Source organism: Rhinoraja longicauda, chromosome 16 (genome assembly GCF_053455715.1).
Source record: "Rhinoraja longicauda isolate Sanriku21f chromosome 16, sRhiLon1.1, whole genome shotgun sequence".
Taxonomy (NCBI): domain Eukaryota; kingdom Metazoa; phylum Chordata; class Chondrichthyes; order Rajiformes; family Arhynchobatidae; genus Rhinoraja; species Rhinoraja longicauda.
This window is the reverse complement of record NC_135968.1, coordinates 16,564,810-16,584,975: the sequence shown is the minus strand read 5'-3', so window position 1 is coordinate 16,584,975 and position 20,166 is coordinate 16,564,810. Positions and strand designations below refer to the sequence as shown.

The following is a 20,166-nucleotide window of genomic DNA, read 5'->3' as shown; positions in this document are numbered from 1 at the left end:
CGCGCACCAATGGGCAGAGGGTGCCGTCATCGCCCGCCAATGGGGAGGCGGCAGGGGCGGGTCACGTGGGGAGCGGAGAGAGAGAGGAGAGAGAGAGAAAGAGAAATAGAGGGAGCAGAGGAGGGAGAGAGAGAGAGAGAGAGAGAGGAGGGAGAGAAGGGAGAGAAGGGAGAGAAGAAGAGAGAGAGGGGACGGCGAGAGAAGGAAAGGAGAGAGAGAGAGAGAGAGAGGAGAGAGAGAGAGAGAGCGGGAGAGAGAGAGAGAGAGAGAGGAGAGAGGAGAGGAGAGGGAGAGGGAGAGAGAGAGAGAGAGAGAGAGAGAGAGAGAGAGAGAGAGAGAGAGGAAGTAAAGAGAGAGAGGTTGCAGAGGAGAGAAGGAGAGAGAGAAGGCGAAGAAAAGAGAGAGAGCGAGGGAACGAGGAGAGAGGGAGCGGGAGCGGGAGGGATGGGAGGACACTCGGCTGCCGTGCCCGTTGTCTGCTTCACAATCCTGTGGGCGCTGGTGGGATGTGTCCTGCCCTGGTTTGTGCCAAAGGGCCCGAACAGAGGGTGAGGAGGAGAGAGGGAGGAGGGATTGGGGAAGGGGAGGGGGTGAAGGGAGAGGGAGGAGGGATTGGGGAAGGGGAGGGGGTGAAGGGAGGGAGAGGGAGGAGGGATTGGGGAAGGGGAGGGGGTGAAGGGAGGGAGAGAGAGGAGGGATTGGGGAAGGGGAGGGGGTGGAGGGAGAGGGAGGAGGGATTGGGGAAGGGGAGGGGGTGAAGGGAGGGAGAGAGAGGAGGGAGGGAGGGGGACATGGAGAAGGGGTGATGTGGGGATGGAGGTGATGGAGAGAGGAGGGTGATGGAGGGAGGGAGGGGACAGGTGGAGGGGGATATGAAGAGGGCTCTGGGGGAATGAGGGGGGTGGGGTGGGGGAGTGACAGAGGGGGAGGGGAGAAATGGAGGGGGAGGGGATGGGGCAATGAGAGGGGGAGGAGATGTGGAATGGGGTGGAGGGAGGGAGGGATGGGGTAATGAAAAGGGATGGGGAAAGGAAGAGGGGGGAAGATTGAGGAGGAGATATAGGGAGGGACAGGAGATGTAGAGGGGGATGGGGGTGATGGTGAAGGAGGGGATACATCGAGGGAATGTAATGAGTGGGGAGGGAGGAATGTGTAGGAGGGATTGGGAGGGGATAGGGGTACTGATACAGTTTTAGTGGGATATGGGCCAAACGTGGGCAAATGGGACTAGCGTAGATGGGGCAGGTTGGTCAGCATTGGGCTGAAAGGCCTGTTTCCGTGCTGTGTGACCCTGACTGGATTTGGAGCGTGATATTACGTGCAGTCACTGTAACCTGTCAATGGTGGGTGATCCAGGCTGTGTCTTTGTCCCACAGGGTGACAATCACCATGATCGTGACCACAGCGGTCTGTTGTTACCTCTTGTAAGTACAGTATCGTAACTCCACCCTCCACCCCATACACAGAAATATTAATTAGGACGTAATATTATTTAGTGATATATTATTTGATAAAATATCAGCCAAATGACAAGCGTTGGAGGGCTATTTTTCTAAGTATTCCAGTATTCGCTGGAGTTTAGAAGGATAGGGGAGATCTCGTTGAAACTCACCGAATAGTTTAGTTTGTTATTGTCACGTGTACCGAGGTACAGTGAGAAGCTTTGTTGTTGCATGCTATGCAGTCAGCAGAAAGACAATACATGATTACGTTTAAGCCACGGCCTACAGTTACAGGATAAAGGGAATAACATTAAGTGCAAGATAAAGTACAGTAAAATCCGATTTTAAAATAGTCTGAAGGTCCCCAATGAGTAGATGGGAAGTCAGGACTACTCTCTAGTTGGTGATGGGAATAATGAAAGGCCGAGATAGAGTGGATGTGGGGAGGATGTTTCCACTAGTGGGAGAGTCTAGGACCAGAGGGCACAGCCTCAGAATAAATGGACCTATGTTTAGAATGGAGGTGAGGAGGAATTTCTTTAGTCAGAGGGTGAAGAAACTTTGGAATTCATTACCACAGACAGCGGTGGAGGCCAAGTCATTGGGTATTTTTAAAGCAGAGATTGACAGATTCTTGATTAGTAAGGGTGTTAAAGGTTATGGGGAGAAGGCAGGAGAATGGGGTTGAGAGGGGAGAATAGATCAGCCATGATTGAATGGTCATATCTCTAGTCTCCCTGACTCTAGACTCCCTGACTCTCAGCATGAAGAAGGGTCTCGACCCGAAATGTCATCTATGGCTTTTCTCCAGAGATGCTGCCTGACCCGCTGAGTTACTCCAGCACAATGTGTCCGTCTGCGAAGCAGATTTGACGGGTTGAATGGCCTAATTGTTATTAAGATGAATATTTAATATTGATTATTAAAATAATGATTAAAACATTATATTTAAAATATTAGTACAGAATTGAAGTCTCGTGGTTGCATTAACGTCCACTTTCTCTCACTGCGTAGCTGGCTCATCGCCATCCTGTCTCAGATGAACCCCCTCTTTGGACCCCAGCTGAAGAACGACACCATCTGGTATCTCCGCTACTTCTGGGAATGAGGTAGGACATCGCTGGAGGCATTGGTGACACGGTTACAGGGAGCCCTGACCCGGATGGGGGTGGAGGGGGGACATGTATCTCACATGTCTCATGAAGACATGTGTCTTCATGCCTTTGGATTTGTTTTAGTGATGTGTCTATACTTTGGTAGCTGCACGGTGGTGCAGTGCTAGAGTTGCTGCCTCACAGCGCCAGAGATCCTGACCATGGGTGATGTCTATGCAAGGATTGCATGTTCTCCCCGCGTGGGTTTTCTCCGGGTGCTCCAGTTCCCTCCCACACTCCAAAGATGTACAGGTTTGTAGGTTAATTGGTTTCGGTAAAAATTGTAAATTGTCCCTAGTGTGTGAAGGGTAGTGCTAGTGTACGGGGTGATCGCTGGTCGGCACGGGCTCAATGGGCCGCAGGGCCTGTTTCCATGCTGTATCGCTAAAGTAAAGTCTAAAGTCTACAGTTTCCTCTGGCAGCTAGTTCCAGGCGTGAGATGAGAGGGTGGCCAGGGTGTTGTGGGTCTTTGTTGACGCTGGCTACCTTTTTGAGATAACACCTCCAGTCGATCCCTTTGATGGTGGGAAGGTCAGTATCTGTGATGGACCTGGCAGTGTCCACCACTCTCTGGAAATCTTGAGCTGAGATTATCCATGACTACAATCGAGTCATCCAGGGCACGGATATAGGATAAAAGGAATGACGTTTAGCACAAGATAAGTCCAGTAAAGTCTGATTAAAGATAGTTTGAGGGTCTTCAATGAGGTAGATACTAGGTCAGAACCGCTCTCTAGTTGTTGATAGGACAGTTCAATGGCGTGATAACCGCTGGGAAGAAGCTGTCTGTGAATCTGGAGGTGTGCGTTTTCACACTTCTGTACCTCTTGCTTGATGGGAGAGGGGAGAAGAGAGAGTGACCGGAATGTGACCTCCCACCTTAAGCCAATGCCCATTAGTTTAGTGTAGAAGCCAGGAACTGCAGATGCTGGTCTACACAAAAGAAAGGTCAAATAAGTCTGAAGTAGGGTCTCGACCCGAAACCTCGCCTATCCATGACCTCCACAGATGCTGCCTGACTTGCCGAGCTACTCCAGCACTTTGTGTTCCTCTGGTGCATTATTGTCACATAAACCGAGGAACAGTGAAAATCTTTGTTTTGCATTCTATCCAAATAGATCAGATAAGATTGGACATAATAAATATAAACAAGTCAAACTCAAGTACAATAGGTAGATCAAAGGGGGGAGATCCAGAGGGTAGAATATAGTTCTCAGCATTAAAAAAAGACGCTGGAGTAACTCAGCGGGCCAGGCAGCATCAGTGGAAGCGACGTTTCGGATTGGGACCCTTCCTCAGACTGGGTCCACTATGTTTCTCACTCAGGATTGCGACATCTGCGGTTATTTGGGTCGCTGCTGCAATTGTTGTTGCCACCAGATGGCAGTGTGGCCCCATGTCAGGGCAGTGGAACGACAGCGCCGCTTGGTGTCTGGGAGCAACATTGCGAGTGATGATTGCTCTCTCTCTCCGTCTGCTGATGGGAGTTCATATAAAGTTGTCAATAAACATTTTACCATGCTGGAGAAAAATGAAGTATAAAATAATTTTCCACTCCTGGCTGTGAGGGCCTGTTTCCATACCGTGTCTTTTCATCAATTACGATCACCTAGCTCCAGCTAGCTTCTCCTGCGGAGTTCCACAAGGCTCCATCCTAGGCCCCATTCTCTTCTCTCTATACATGCTCCCCCTTGGCCAAATCATTCAAAGGCACGGCATTTCTTTCCACTGCTATGCCGATGACACTCAGCTTTACCTCCCCCTGAAACCCAACAACCAGTCAAATTTAAACAGCCTCTTACACTGCCTTGAGGACATAAAATGTTGGATGGCACAGAACTTCCTCCAATTAAATGAGAGCAAGTCTGAGGTCATCCTATTCGGCCCCCCCCCCCCCCCCCCCCCCCCCGACTCCATCAAATTGATAACAGGCAGTCTTGGAAGTCTATCCTGCCTAGTCAAACCGCATGTCAAAAACCTCGGCATGATATTTGACTCTGCATTAAAATTTGATAAGCAAGTCAACGCTGTGGTAAAAGCCAGCTTCTTCCAACTTCGAACCATAGCTAAAATCAAACCTTTCCTCCAATTCGACGACACAGAAAAAATCATTCACGCTTTCATTTCCTCCCGCCTAGACTACTGCAACTCCCTATACACTGGGATCAGCCAATCTTCCCTGTCCCGCCTGCAACTGGTCCAAAACGCCGCAGCGAGACTCCTGACGGGTACCCGTAAAAGGGACCACATCACCCCGATTCTGGCCTCTCTCCACTGGCTCCCTGTACGGTACAGAATCAACTTCAAGCTCCTCCTATTCACGTATAAAGCCCTAAATGGACACTCCCCCCCTACATCAAAAATCTTCTAACCCCCCTCTCTAACTCCAGGTCCCTCAGGTCGGCCGACTTGGGGCTACTCACTATCCCGCGGTCTAGGCTTAAGCTCAGGGGTGACTGCGCTTTTGCGGTTGCAGCTCCTAGATTGTGGAACAGCATCCCTCTCCCCATCAGAACTGCCCCCTCCATCGACTCCTTTAAGTCCAGGCTCAAAACCTATTTCTACTCCCTAGCGTTTGAGGCTCATTGAGGAGGCGCTGTGAACTGTTTGCGTGCTACTGTATGTTTCATTTTTTTTCCATTGGAACCTAATCAGATGTACAGCACTTTGGTCAACGTGGGTTGTTTTTAAATGTGCTATACAAATAAAATTGACTTGACTTGACCTCCTGCTTTTCTAGATCCCAGTTTCCCCCCCTCATTTCCCATTTCCCATTCCTTACTGTGGAGGGTTTGACAATAGACAATAGACAGCGGGTGCAGGAGGAGGCCATTCGGCCCTTCAAGCCAGCACCGCCATTCAATGTGATCATGGCTGATCATTCTCAACCAGTACCCCGTTCCTGCCTTCTCCCCATACCCCCTGACTCCGCTATCTTAAGAGCTCTATCTAGCTCTCTCTTGAATGCATTCAGAGAATTGGCCTCCACTGCCTACTGAGGCAGAGAATTCCACAGATTCACAACTCTCTGACTGAAAAAGTTTTTCCTCATCTCCGTTCTAAATGGCCTACCCCTTATTCTTAAACTGTGGCCCCCAATTCTGGACTCCCCAACATTGGGAACATGTTTCCTGCCTCTGACGTGTTCAACCCCTTAATAATCTTATATGTTTCGATAAGATCCCCTCTCATCCTTCTAAATTCCAGTGTATACAAGCCTAGTCGCTCCAGTCTTTCAACATATGACAGTCCCGCCATTCCGGGAATTAACCTAGTAAACCTACGCTGCACGCCCTCAATAGCAAGAATATCCTTCCTCAAATTTAGAGACCAAAACTGCACACGGGTGCGGTCTCACAAGGGCCCTGTACAACTGCAGAAGGACCTCTTTGCTCCTATACTCAACTCCTCTTGTTATGAAGGCCAACATTCCATTGGCTTTCTTCACTGCCTGCTGTACCTGCATGCTTCCTTTCAGTGACTGATGCACTAGGACACCCAGATCTCGTTGTACGTCCCCTTTTCCTAACTTGACACCATTCAGATATTTGCATTGATGCATGTTCCTTGTCTCTCCACAGATGCTACCTTGCCGAATTTCCTGTTGTCGCCCCACCCTCTCCAACCCGATGGCTCTTTGTTGCAAGATCCTCCCTCCTGAGGTCCTCCTGTAAACGTTCAGATATTCTCTCTATTCCCAAGGATGAAAGTGGTGACTGTGGCCCAATTCATTGAAGGGTTGAAAGTTTTGTTTTGAGGAGACTTTACTTCAACAGCATGCAATGAAACCCCTATTTATCTTTGGTTTAATTGAAAGATCTCACCACTATCCAGTTAAGAAAACTTTCCTTAACAAAAAGGTTTTTGGTTGTCTCGTGTGTAGTGATATTAATGTTGTAATGCTCGGCGATCGTTTCGCTCAACACCTTCGCTCAGTCCGCCTTAACCAACCTGATCTCCCGGTGGCTGAGCACTTCAACTCCCCCTCCTACTCCCAGTCTGATCTTTCTGTCATGGGCTTCCTCCAGTGCCATTGTGAGGCCCACCGGAAATTGGAGGAACAGCACCTCATATTTCGCTTGGGCAGCTTGCAGCCCAGCGGTATGAACATTGACTTCTCCAACTTTAGATAGTTCCTCTGTCTCTCTCTTCTCCTCCCCCTTCCCAGTTCTCCCTCTATCTTCCTGTCTCCACCTATATCCTTCCTTTGTCCCGCCCCCCTGACATCAGTCTGAAGAAGGATCTCACCCATTCCTTCTCTCTTGAGATGCTGCCTGACCTGCTGAGTTACTCCAGCATTTTGTGATACGTTCATGTTGTACTAAATCATGTGTTTAATTCTGTAAAAGATTATATATTTTGTCAAATATTGTGTACATTAGAAGTGAGAAGCTATTCACTGCTGTAATTGGTTTGACAAGTGCAATAAACCTGAGTGTGTCCCAACATTAATTTGTTTTTATTAATCTCCCGCAGTACATCTAGAAAGCCTCTTCCATCTCCCTTGTTACCAGAGCTTATTTGCTGCCTCGGTTGGGTTTTTTTATGAAGAGAGATAGTGTCTGTGCCTCTACAATCTACTGGCAACAAAGATTAAAAGGGCCGCACAGTGGCGCAGCGGTAGAGTTGCTGCTGCACAGTGCCAGAGACCCGGGTTCAATCCTGACCACGTGTACGGAGTTTGCACGTTCTCCCCGTGACCGCGTGGGTTTTCTCTGGTTGCTCCGGCTTCCTCCCACACTCCAAAGACGTGCAGGTTTGAAGGTTAATTGGCTTATGTAAATTGTCCCTCGTGTGCAAAAATTGTGCTAGTGTGTCGGTGGTCAGTGTGGACTCGGTGGGCCGAAGTGCCTGTATCTCTAAATTAAAACAAGAATGCTGGGGTAACCTAGCGGGTCAGGCAGCATCCTGGAGAACATGGATAGATGAGGTTTCGAGTTAGGAGGTGTCGAGCTGGGTAGAATTGCAAGGAATCGCAGGGGAATTGCAAGGAATCGCAGCAGGGAAAAAGAATTATTGCAATGTCGCAGGGTGGAAGAAGACCACTCGGCCCTTTGAGTTCATGCAAGAGCATTCTCTTTAGTGTCGTACGGCACGGAAACAGGCCATTCGGCTGACTGAAGCTCTTACTTGCAGCAGCACAACAGGTTTGTAACGCAGTAAACATATATGATTAGTCACAGGAGCCTGTGTGTTACAGCACCAGAGACACGTTCACACTAGTCGTATGTCATCCCACTTTCTCATGCACTCCCTACACACTCTGGGCAATTTACACAGGCCAGTTACCCAACAAACCACCAAATCTTTGGGATGTGGGAGGAATCCGGAGCACCCGGGGAAAACCCAGGCAGTCACAGGGAGAACGTGCAAACTCCACACAGACAGCACCCGAGGTCAAGATCCAACCCGCTGTGCGGCAGCAGCTCTACCCGCTGCACCTCAGTTGAAGTGCAATGATACAGAATATTTAATCAGAGGAACATATTTCACTGGGAGTGCCCATTGACGGCCAAACTTAGTTTACAGCTGGGCTCAGAGCCAACTGAAGGTGCCTGTGGATCCTGATCTCTATGAAACCCATTGACTGTTCAGGGATAAACCCATCCACTGCTCACTGGCTCATTGGTTCTTTATTATCATACTAGACCAAGCGGACCCATTGGGCCCAAACCTCTCCTGCATTGGTGCAGCACCCTCTCCCCCCTCTCCCCTCCCCTCACCCCCCTCCTCTCTCCCCCCGTCCCCCCCCTCACCCCTCCTCCTCTCCCCTCCTTCCTCCCCCTCCCTCCTCCCCCTCCCTCCCTCTTCCCCTCCCCCCTCCCTGCCTCACCTTCCCCTCCGCCCCACTCCATCCCCTTCAACCCCCCCTTATCCTCCCTCCTCCCCACTCCCTCCATCCCCCCTCCCTCCACCCCCCTCCCTCCCTCCCCTCCCCCTCCCCTCTGCCCCACTCCATCCCCTTCAACCCCCCCCTTATCCTCCCTCCACCCCCTCCCTCCCTCCCTCCCTCCCTCCCTCCCTACAAAATAGATTTAAACTTTAAAATGTGAATAGCTTAAAAAATATAACACCGATTTCAATGAAACCTTTCACATTAACACCAAAGGGATGACCCACAAAGGCGGGCCTAAATTTGTTGTGCTACCATGTACCATTTTGGCTGTAGTTCAGGAACAAACAAACAAACAAACGAGAGTTTTAGTATACAGATGTACTGAGGTAGAGTGAACCTTTTTTTGCACACCGTTCAGTAAATAATGACTTTACACAGTGGTGCAGCGGTAGAGTTGCTGCCTCACAGTGCCAGAGATTTGTATTTGATCCTGACCTTGTGTGCTGTCTACAGAGTCTATACCCTGTGACCACATAGGATTTCTCCGGGTGCTCCGGTTTCCCATCACACTCCAAAGACGTACAGGCATAGAAAAATAGGTAAAGGTATAGAAGTGTGAAAATGCACACCTCCAGATTCGGGGACAGTTTCTTCCCAGCTGTTAATAGACAAAGGACAGTTTCTTCCCAGCTGTTAATAGACAAAGGAGTAACTCAGCGGGACAAGCAGCATCCCTGGAGAGAAGGAATGGGTGACGTTTCGGACCGAGACCCTTCTTCAGACAGCTGTGATCAGACAACTGAACCGTCCTACCACAACTATAGAGCAGTCCTGAACTACTAGCTACCTCATTGGAGACCCTCGGACTATCTTTGATTGGATTTCACTGGCTGTACCTTGCATTAAACATTATCCATGTTATCATCTATCTGTACACAGTGGATGGCTCGATTATAATCATGCATTGTCTTTCCACTGACTGGTTAGCACGCAACAAAAGCTTTTCACTGTACCTTGGTACACATGACAATAAACTAAACTGAACTGAGGTTTGTAGGTTAATTATGGGAGGAAACCAGAGCACCCAGAGGAATCAAGGAAAAGTTACACTGACAACAGGAGGCTGAGGGGTGATATTGTAGAGGTGAATAAAATCATGGGGAATAGATAAGGTGAATTCACAAAGACTTTTCCCCAGGGTAGGGGGGATGAAAGACCAGAGAAAGGAAGCATGCAGGTACAGCAGGCAGTGAAGAAACCTAATGGCATGTTGGCCTTCATGACGAAAGGAGTAAAGAGGTCCTTCTGCAGTTGTACAGGGCCCTAGTGAGACTGCACCTGGAGTACTGTGTGCAGTTTTGGTCTCCAAATTTGAGGAAGGATATTCTTGCTTTTGAGGGCGTGCAGCGTAGGTTTACTAGGTTAATTCCCGGAACTGTCATATGTTGAAAGACGGGAGCGACTAGGCTTATATACACTGGAATTTAGAAGGATGAGAGGGGATCTTATCGAAACATATAAGATTATTAAGGGGTTGGACACATTAGAGGCAGGAAACATGTTCCCAATGTTGGGGGAGTCCAGAACCAGGGGCCACAGTTTAAGAATAAGGGGTACGCCATTTAGAACGGAGATGAGAAAAAATATTTTTACTCAGAGAGTTGTAAATCTGTGGAATTCTCTGCCTCAGAAGGCAGTGGAGGCCAAATCTCTGGATGCTTTCAAGAGAGTGTCAGATAGAGCTCATAAGGATAGCGGAGTCAGGGGGTATGGGGAGAAGGCAGGAACGGGGTACTGATTGTGGATGATCAGCCATGATCACATTGAATGGCAGTGCTGGCTCGAAGGGCCGAATGGCCTACTCCTGCACCTATTGTCTATTGGTCGGTGTGGACAAGTTGGGCCGAAGGGCCTGTTGGACAGGGAGAGATTGGAAAGGTTTAGAAGAATTTGAGCCGAACGCGGGCAAACCCGACCTCCCCAGCAGACACTCAAGTGCTTAAACTCCATGTAATCCCCCGGGCTCGGCCCGACCAGCGCCTCATGCAATCCCACACAACCCGGGGATCCCAGAAACTTTACTCAGTGTTTCCCCTGCAGCCACCACTCCTGCAATCTCCCCACCACTGAGCAACAGGCAAATTCCGAGAAAGATAGGAGGCTGCAGATAAAAAAAACACGCACACACACAGAGACTACATTATCTCTACTCCTTTGTTCACTGTCCAAGTCCAGTTTGGGCCAGGAACTCTCTTCACACTGGTGGAGTTGCTGCCTCACTGCACCAGAGACCCGGGTTCGATCCTGACCGCGGGTGCTGTCTGCCCGGAGTTTGTACCTTCTCCTTTTGACCGCGTGGGTTTCCTCCGGGTGCTCCGGTTTCCACCTACATTCCAAAGGCGTGCGGGTTTGCAGGTTGATTGGCGTTGGTAAAGCTTGTAAATTGTCCCTCTAGTGTGTAGGAAAGTGCTGGTCGGCACCGACTCGGTGGGCCGAAGGGCCTGTTTCCCATGCTAGTATCTCTACACTAACCCAAACTTACAACAATTGCTTTCAATGTTTCGTTTCGGGTTCACAAGATGCTGGAATCTGGAGCCAAAAAAATCAAAGCAGCAAAGAGCTGGTGGAAATATGTGGGGTTTTTTTAAAATAAAAATGTTGCAGTGTCAGATCATCCCCAGGGCTGGAGATGGAGATGGGAGATGGGAGATGGGAGATGGGAGAGGGGAGATGGAGAGGGAGATGGGAGATGGAGATGGAGATGGAGATGGGAGAGGGAGATGGAGATGGAGAGGAGAGGAGGGAGAGGGAGATGGAGAGGGAGAGGGGAGAGGGGAGATGGGGAGAGGAGGAGAGATGCTGAGATGGAGAGGGAGATGGAGAGGGAGATGGAGATCGGGGCAGGAGTTGGTGTGAGGTTACAGAGAGTTTACAGAGAGGAGCTCTGCTGAGCGAGGAGAGCGGATTGCAAGCGTGGAGAGAGGGAGGGTTTTGTTGTGAGGCATCGCCGCTTTAAATGTGCTGTGAGCATGTGACGGGGAATGGAGGGAGGGGAGGGGATTGAGCAGCCGGTCATATGATCAGCTTGACGGAATCAAAACAAACCCAGCGGACGAGGTGGATCAGGGAGGAAACGTTGCGGCCGCTGCCGCGCCTGCCTGCCCCCCTTGCCTGGGGTCCCCACCATGCCGACTGCTCCAGCTCCTGCCACTGCCACCTGCTACACAGTGAGTTGGACCCTGGGCTGCGCTGCACTGGGCAAACCCGTCTCCTCTGTGGTCCGGCCCTGACACGGTCGCCTGGTGCGGGTCAGACCTGTGCAATGTACTTGCACTCCCGGCACCGGCCGCTCTCTCCCCAATACTGCCTCACTCCCTCTCCCCCTCCCCCTCGCTGCCTCTCACCTCCCTGAGAGCTTCCGTGTGTGTCACACTGTGGTACTGTCTCACTGTGTGACACTGTCTGACTGTGTGTGTGACACTGTCTGACTGTGTGTGTGACACTGTCTGACTGTGTGTGTGACACTGTCTGACTGTGTGTGTGACACTGTCTGACTGTGTGTGTGACACTGTCTGACTGTGTGTGTGACACTGTCTGACTGTGTGTGTGACACTGTCTGACTGTGTGTGTGACACTGTCTCACTGTGTGTGTGACACTGTCTCACTGTCTGTGTGACACTGTCTCGCTGTGTGGTACTGTCTCGCTGTGTGGTACTGTCTCGCTGTGTGGTACTGTCTCACTGTGTGGTACTGTCTCACTGTGTGGTACTGTCTCACTGTGTGGTACTGTCTCACTGTGTGGTACTGTCTCACTGTGTGTGTGACACTGTCTGACTGTGTGTGTGACACTGTCTCACTGTGTGTGTGACACTGTCTCACTGTGTGGTACTGTCTCACTGTGTGGTACTGTCTCACTGTCTCACTGTGTGGTACTGTCTCACTGTGGTACTGTCTCACTGTGGTACTGTCTCACTGTCTCACTGTGTGGTACTGTCTCACTGTGTGGTACTGTCTCACTGTGTGGTACTGTCTCACTGTCTCACTGTGTGGTACTGTCTCACTGTCTCACTGTGTGGTACTGTCTCACTGTGTGGTACTGTCTCACTGTCTCACTGTGTGGTACTGTCTCACTGTCTCACTGTGGTACTGTCTCACTGTCTCACTGACACTGTCTCACTGTCTTTGTGACACTGTCTCACTGTCTGTGTGACACTGTCTCACTGTGTGACACTGTCTCACTGTGTGACACTGTCTCACTGTGTGACACTGTCTCACTGTCTGTGTGGTACTGTCTCACTGTCTGTGTGACAGTGTCTCACTGTCTGTGTGACACCGTCTCACTGTCTGTGTGACACTGTCTCGCTGTGTGACACTGTCTCACTGTGTGACACTGTCTCACTGTCTGTGTGACACTGTCTCACTGTCTGTGTGACACTGTCTCGCTGTCTGTGTGACACTGTCTCGCTGTGTGGTACTGTCTCTGTGTGACACTGTCTCGCTGTGTGGTACTGTCTCACTGTGTGACACTGTCTCGCTGTGTGGTACTGCCTCTCTGTGACACTGTCTCGCTGTGTGGTACTGTCTCTCTGTGTGACACTGTCTCGCTGTGTGGTACTGTCTCTCTGTGTGACACTGTCTCGCTGTGTGTTACTGTCTCACTGTGTGACACTGTCTCTCTGTCTCACTGTGACACTCTCTGTGTGACACTGTCTTGCTGTGTGACACTCTCTGTGTGACACTCTCTGTGTGACACTCTCTGTGTGACACTCTCTGTGTGACACTGTCTTGCTGTGTGACACTGTCTTGCTGTGTGACACTCTGTGTGACACTCTCTGTGTGACACTCTCTGTGTGACACTCTCTGTGTGACACTCTCTGTGTGACACTCTCTGTGTGACACTCTCACTGTGTGACACCTTCACTGTAACCGTCTCACTGTGTGACACCGTCTGGCGGTGTGACACCGTCTGGCGGTGTGACACTTTCACTGTAACTGTCTTCACTGTGTGACACCGCCTCACGGTGTGACATTGACACTGTAGCAATGTTTCACTGTTACGCTCTCTGACCCCAGGACATAAGGGCACTGAGCCTGTACTTGCTGGAGTTTAAAGGGATGAGGGGGGGACCTCTTGAAACTTACCAAATAGTGAAAGGCCTGGATAGAGTGGATGTAGAGAGGATGTTACCACTAGTCTAGGACCAGAGGGTACAGCCTCAGAATAAAAGGATGTGCCTTTGGGAAGGGAATGAGGAGCGATTTCTTTAGTTAGAGGGTTTTGAATCTGTGGAATTCATCGCCACAGACGGCTGTCTTTGAATAATTCTAAAGTGGGATTTGACTGGTAATTGATTCGCACTGGTGTCAGGGGAGAAGGCAGGAGAAGGGGGTTGAGAGGGAAAGATAGATCAGCCATGATTGAATGGCGGAGTAGACTCCATGGGCTAAATGGCCCAATTCTCGTCCTAGAAATTATGAACATGAAACCCCCCCACTCTGGCCAAGCTGGTCTAATGTCACCAGTGGTCATCTGGGAGAGAACATTGTCCACCCCCCCACTCTGGCCAAGCTGGTCTAATGTCACCAGTGGTCATCTGGGAGAGAACATTGTCCAGTGACGGGTCCATGATCAGCCTCCACACACGTGATCCTGAGTGTGCAGAGTGAGGATATCAGTCTTATGATGGTAGGAGGGGGGGAGCAGCAGAAGGGGAGGAGATTAGGAGGGGGAGGAGGGAAGAGGAAGGGGAGGGTGAAGGGGAGGTGGTGAGGGGGAAGGAGAGGTGGGATGGGGAGAGGAGAGAGGGTGAGGAAAGGGAGGGGAGTGTTGGGGAGGGAAACGGGAGTGGGGGAGGAGGAGGAGGAGGAGGAGGAGAGGGGAGGGGAGCGAAGTGAAAGGAGGGAAGGGATAGGTGAGGGGTGGGAGGGGGGGGGTGGAGAGGGTAGGTGGGTAGAAAGGGGAGGGAGGGGAAAGGCGGGGGAAAACAAAAGGAGCAGAGGGAGAGGAGAGGTGGTGGGTAGGGAGGGATAGGGGAGGGGTGTCAGATAGCCAGCTTTATAGACCGGTCAGACTCGCGGTACTTCATGATCATGTCCAGAATGTAGCAAAGGGTTAAATGTTTGAAAGGACATTTTATCCATGCAGATCACATGAGAAAGTGCTGGAAATCCCCTGCACATCAGAGGGGTCGGTCTGGGAGAGGGACAGAGTCAAGTCTCTAGTGGTGACGATGCTCACAGTGACTGGGGCCTAGAGAGCAAAATGAAACATTGGATTGTTTCTCTAAAAGTCTCTCAAACACTTCTGTCGTATATGTCTCCATCACCGACACCCCACGCAGCAAACTCCAGGCACCCACCACCACCCTCTGTGTTTAAAAAAAACCTGCCCCACACATCTCCTTTAAACTTTGCCCCACTCACCTTGAACTTTTGCCCTTTAGTCTAGTTTAGAGATGCAGCGTGGAAGCAGGCCCTTCGGCCCACCGAATCCGTGCCGACCCGCACATTAACACTATCCTACGCACACTAACATTATCCTACACACACTCGGGCCAATTTACAATTAAACCTAGCCAAATAACCTACAAACCTGCATGTCTTTGGAGTGTGGGAGGAAACTGGAGATTCTGGAGAAAACCAAAAACAAGTCACTGGGAGAACGTACAAACTCTGTACAGACAGCGCCCGTAGTCTGGATTGAACCCGCGTCACTGGTGCTGTAAGGCAGTGGCGATACCGGGCTGTGATCTGTCAGTTCCACCCTGGGGAAAAGGTTCTGACTGTCTACCCCATCTACTTTTGTCATAATTTGATATACTTCAATTAAGTCTCCCCTCTACCTCCGGCATTCCAGAGAAAACAATCCCGAGCCTGTTGAAAAACCGTTCCTTACAGCTAATACCCTCTAATCCAGGCACCATTCTGGTAAACCACCCCTGCACCCTCTCCAAAGCGTCCACATCCTTCCTGTATTAGGGCGACCTGAACTGCGAACAATACTCCAAATGCAGCCTGACCGAAGGTTCATGAAGCTGCAACATGACTTCCTGACTTTTGTAGCTGAGCCCATCGTTTAGATATGGTGCACTAACCCTAGCACTGAGAGTTTAGTTTCGTTTTTAGTGTAGTTTAGTTTGGAAGCACAACTCGGAAAACTGCCTTTCGGCCCACCGAGTCCATGCCAACCATCGTTCACCCGCTCACACTAGTTCCATGTTATCCCACGTTCTCATCTACTCCCTGCACACGAGGGGGCGATTTACAGGGGACCAATTAATCTACAAACCCGCACGTCTTTGGGAGGTGGGAGGAAACCGGAGCACCCGGAGGAAACCCACGCGGTCGCAGGGAGAATGTGCAAACTCCGCAGGCACACAGACTGCACCTGAGGTCGGGATTGAACCCGGGTCTCTGGCGCTGTGAGGCAGCGGCTCTACCCGCTGCTGCGCTGTGTAATGTGACCGGGCGGGGGAGGGGAGCAGGAGGGATGAGAGAGGGAACGATCGATCGATCTCCCAGGCCCTGTGTTGGCAGGAGCCTGACAGGGGAAAGTGAAAGTGCAAGTCTTCCCGAGTGAGTTCCTGGAGAATGAAACTGCTGGCAGTCCGTGTCATAGAGGGGGCGTGCTCACTTCCCTTCTCACGTCAGGACTCGAGGGCCTGAGCTACAGGGAGAGGTCGGGGGCAGGCTTGGGGTTTATTCCTCAGAGCGCAGGAGGACAAGGGGTGATCTTGTAGAGGTGTAAAAAAAAATCATGAGAGGAATAGATCGGGTAGACGCATAGAAGATGTACGTCGTCTCTTGCCCGGAATAGGGGAATCGAGAACCAGAGGGCATAGGTTTAAGGTGAGGTTGGAAAGATTAATGGGAACCTGAGGGGTAACTATTTTTATACAAAGGGTGGTGAGTGTATGGAACGAGCTGCCGGATGAAGTAGTTGAGGCAGGTTCAATCGCAACGTTTAAGAAACATTTAGACAGGTATATGGACAGGATAGGTTTAGAGGGATATGGGCCAAATGCAGGCAGGTGGGACTTGTGTAGATGGGGCATGTTGGTCGGTGTGGGCAAGTTGGGCTGAAGGGCCTGTTTCCATGCTATATCACTCTATGACCTTGTGTCCCTCTCCAGCTCTGTGTGTGTGCAGCTGTGTTAGTCTCTCTCTCTCTCTCTATTTGTCCCCTTTAATCTCTGTACTTCCTCTCCATTGCCGTACCAACCACAAACACTTCAGTGGCCAGGGACCGTGTCGAAATGACAGGGAGAATGAGCAGGATGAATTTGAAGAGAGAGAGAGAGAGAGAGAGAGAGAGAGACACACACACATACACCACTGATTTTTTTTCTAGAATGGAGCACACATCTGTGATTTGATTGTTTTAAGTTCCAATATTTTAATTTTATATCTGTTCAGTGGGCACTTCAGATCATTTAATTGGGAGTTTGTTTGGAGACGGTTCCTCATTGGCAAGGCAGTGTAAATGATGCTTTAAATATTATAATGGTTTGGTTATGAGTGATGTAATCGGCGATAGTTTATTCAAATTGTCTTGGCTTTTATTGCATGGGATTCTTGATTCTCAATGGGCCGCTAATAGATTTGACATTTGAGTTTATACAGCTTGCATACAGTGTGGAAACAGGCCCTTCGGCACAACTTGCCAACACTGACCAAGATGCCCCATCTCCACGAGTCCCACCTGTCTGCGTTGCGCCCATTCCTCCAAACCTTTCCTAACCATGTATCTGTCCAAATGTCTTTTAAATGTCGTTATAGTCCCTGCCCCAACTACTTCCTCCAGCAGCTCCTTCCATATGCCCACCACCCTCTTGTGTGAAAACGTTGCCCCACAGGTCCATATTAAATCTTTCCCCTCTCACCTTAAACCTACTGTCTTTGCGATTCCCCTACTCTGTGCTTTCACCCTATCTATGACCCTCGTGATTTTACACACCTCTATGAGATCACCCTTCAGCCCTCAGGGCCCCGTGTTCCTGGCAACATCCTCGTGAATCTTCTTAGCGAGAATTTAAAAGAAAGGCAGATGTTAGAAATCTAAGATAAAAACAGAAAATACTCAGTAGGTCAGGCAGCATTCTGTGTTAAGATACAGCTCATCCAGCTGTTGTTTTTCTGCTGGAGTGAATATACAGATCAAAAATGTGCAACTGATTCAATCAGTTATTGCACCTTCAACATCAGCCATTTAAAATTCAGGTTGAAACTAATTCTCATTTAGTTTGAAGAAAAAATAACTTGGCACATAATACCACTGACTGGTACATTTAATTGATAAACAGTACATAGAAACATAGAAAATAGGTGCAGGAGGAGGCCATTCGGCCCTTCGAGCCAGCACTGCCATTCAATGTGATCATGGCTGATTATTCTCAATCAGTACCCCGTTCCTGCCTTCTCCCCATACCCCCTGACTCCGCTATCCTTAAGAGCTCTATCTAGCTCTCTCTTGAATGCATTCAGAGAATTGGCCTCCACTGCCTTCTGAGGCAGAGAATTCCACAGATTCACAACTCTCTGACTGAAAAAGTTTTTCCTCGTCTCAGTTCTAAATGGCCTACCCCTTATTCTTAAACTGTGGCCCCTTGTTCTGGACTCCCCCAACATTGGGAACATGTTTCCTGCCTCTAACGTGTCCAACCCCTTAATAATCTTATACGTTTCGATAAGATCCCCTCTCATCCTTCTAAATTCCAGTGTATACAAGTCAGCACCGCCATTCATTGTATATGCATTATACCACTAAGAAGCATCAGCAACTAGAGAGCGGTCCTGACCTCCCATCTCCCTCATTGGAGATCCTCAGACTATCTTTAATCAGATTTTACTGGACTTTATCCTGCACTAAACATTATTCCCTTCATCCTGTGTCTGTACACTGTGGACGGCTCGATTGTAATCACGTATAGACATTTTGCTGATTGGGTAGCATGCGATGAAAAAGCTTTTCAGTGAACCTCGGTACACGTGACAATCATAAACTAGACGATACTAAACTCGATGCAAAGTTAGACCTGAACAATGTCGTGGGTTAGACGTAAACATTGTGGTTTTACTGTCGATCTGCGGAAGAAAAAGAAAATTGAGAGTCAAGAGTGTTAAAATGTCATTGTACCGCAATGGTACAATTGTGTTCTCACTAGCTGCGGCGTTATAGGCCTGTAAATGCAACACACAGGTAAATATATCATAATCAGTCATTAATACATTAATAATTAATGTTCCTACATTAACCCAGGTCATAATAGTACAAAACTGGAGTCTGTAGTATGACCAAAACAAAAGGTGTAGGAAGGAACTGCATAAGATGCTGATTTACACTGAAGACAATAGACAATAGACAATAGGTGCAGGAGAAGGCCATTCGGCCCTTCGAGCCAGCACCGCCATTCAATGTGATCATGGCTGATCATTCTCAATCAGTACCCCGTTCCTGCCTTCTCCCCATACCCCCTGACTCCGCTATCCTTAAGAGCTCTATCTAGCTCTCTCTTGAATGTATTCAGAGAATTGGCCTCCACTGCCCTCTGAGGCAGAGAATTCCACAGATTCACAACTCTCTGACTGAAAAAGTTTTTCCTCATCTCTGTTCTAAATGGCCTACCCCTTATTCTTAAACTGTGGCCCCTGGTTCTGGACTCCCCCAACATTGGGAACATGTTTCCTGCCTCTAACTTGTCCAACCCCTTAGTTTGAAGAAGGGTTGAAACCGAAATATCACCCATTCCTTTTCTCCAGAGATGCTGCCTGTCCCGCCCAGTTACTCCAGCATTTTGTGTCCATCTTCGCAACCAAAGAAAAGTCCACAGTAGGTCATAGTTGCTAAGATACGGCTGTGGTTAGAGTGCATTTTAGTCTTCTCTTTAGAGATACAGCGTGGAAACAGGCCCTTCGGCCCACTGAGTCCGCGCCGACCAGCGATCACCCCGTACACTAACACTATCCTACACACGAGGGACAATTTTACAACTTACTGAAGCCAATTAACCTACAAACCTGTACATCTTTGGAGTTTGGGAGGAAACTGGAACACCCAAAGAAATCCCCTGTGGTCACAGGGAGAACATGCAAACTACATGCAGACAGCACTCCGAGTCAGAATCGAATCCCAGTGTCTCTGGCACTGTGAGGTTGCAACGCTGGCACTGTGAGCTTGCAACGCTGGCACTGTGAGCTTGCAACGCTGGCACTGTGAGGTTGCAACGCTACCACTGCGTCGCTCAGCGTTTGGCCCAAGCTTTGTTCAGAACTTGAAAAATAATTTTTAAAAGTATTCAGGAGCTCAATTTAGGTTTGTTCCTGGTGGAAATTTTAAGGAACAACGTTTTGTCTGCTCCTGTATAACAGCAGAGGTTCAGATCACAGCAAAGGTCTCGACCCGAAACGTCACCCATTCCTTCTCTCCAGAGATGCTGCCTGACCTGCTGAGTTACTCCAGCATTTTGTGTCTATCTTCAGATCCCAGCAAGGTTGGTTCAAGAGATCGGGGGTGTACTGGGATTTTGGGAGGGGTTCTGTTTGGAGTGTAGTTTACTTTAATTTGGTTTCGAGATACATCATGGAAATGGGCACATTGGCCCACGTCCACCATTGATCACCCAGTCTGAAGAAAGCTTCCGACCTGACACATCACCTATCCATGTTCTCCAGGGATGCTGCCTGACCTGATGAGTTACTCCAGCACTTTGTGTACTTTTTTTGTAAACCAGCATCT

General features: G+C 49.4%; 2 protein-coding genes across 2 annotated transcripts in view; both read left to right on the top strand.

The window, feature by feature from the left end:
* Window positions 1-102: 102 nt before the first annotated feature.
* atpv0e2 (ATPase H+ transporting V0 subunit e2) lies at window positions 103-7,038 on the top strand. The gene is made up of 4 exons (XM_078413295.1): window positions 103-548; window positions 1,377-1,424; window positions 2,457-2,551; window positions 6,178-7,038. The coding sequence occupies exons 1-3, from the start codon at window positions 445-447 to the stop codon at window positions 2,548-2,550; spliced, it is 246 nt and encodes an 81-aa protein (XP_078269421.1). The 5' UTR covers window positions 103-444; the 3' UTR covers window position 2,551; window positions 6,178-7,038.
* A 4,500-nt stretch (window positions 7,039-11,538) lies between these two features.
* The window catches only part of LOC144600906 (CREB3 regulatory factor-like), a 32,272-nt gene continuing 23,644 nt past the window's right edge, over window positions 11,539-20,166 (top strand). Inside the window, exon 1 of the mRNA XM_078412797.1 lies at window positions 11,539-11,659. The gene's annotated coding sequence lies outside the window, so the exon portion shown is untranslated. The remainder of the gene's footprint in view (window positions 11,660-20,166) is intronic.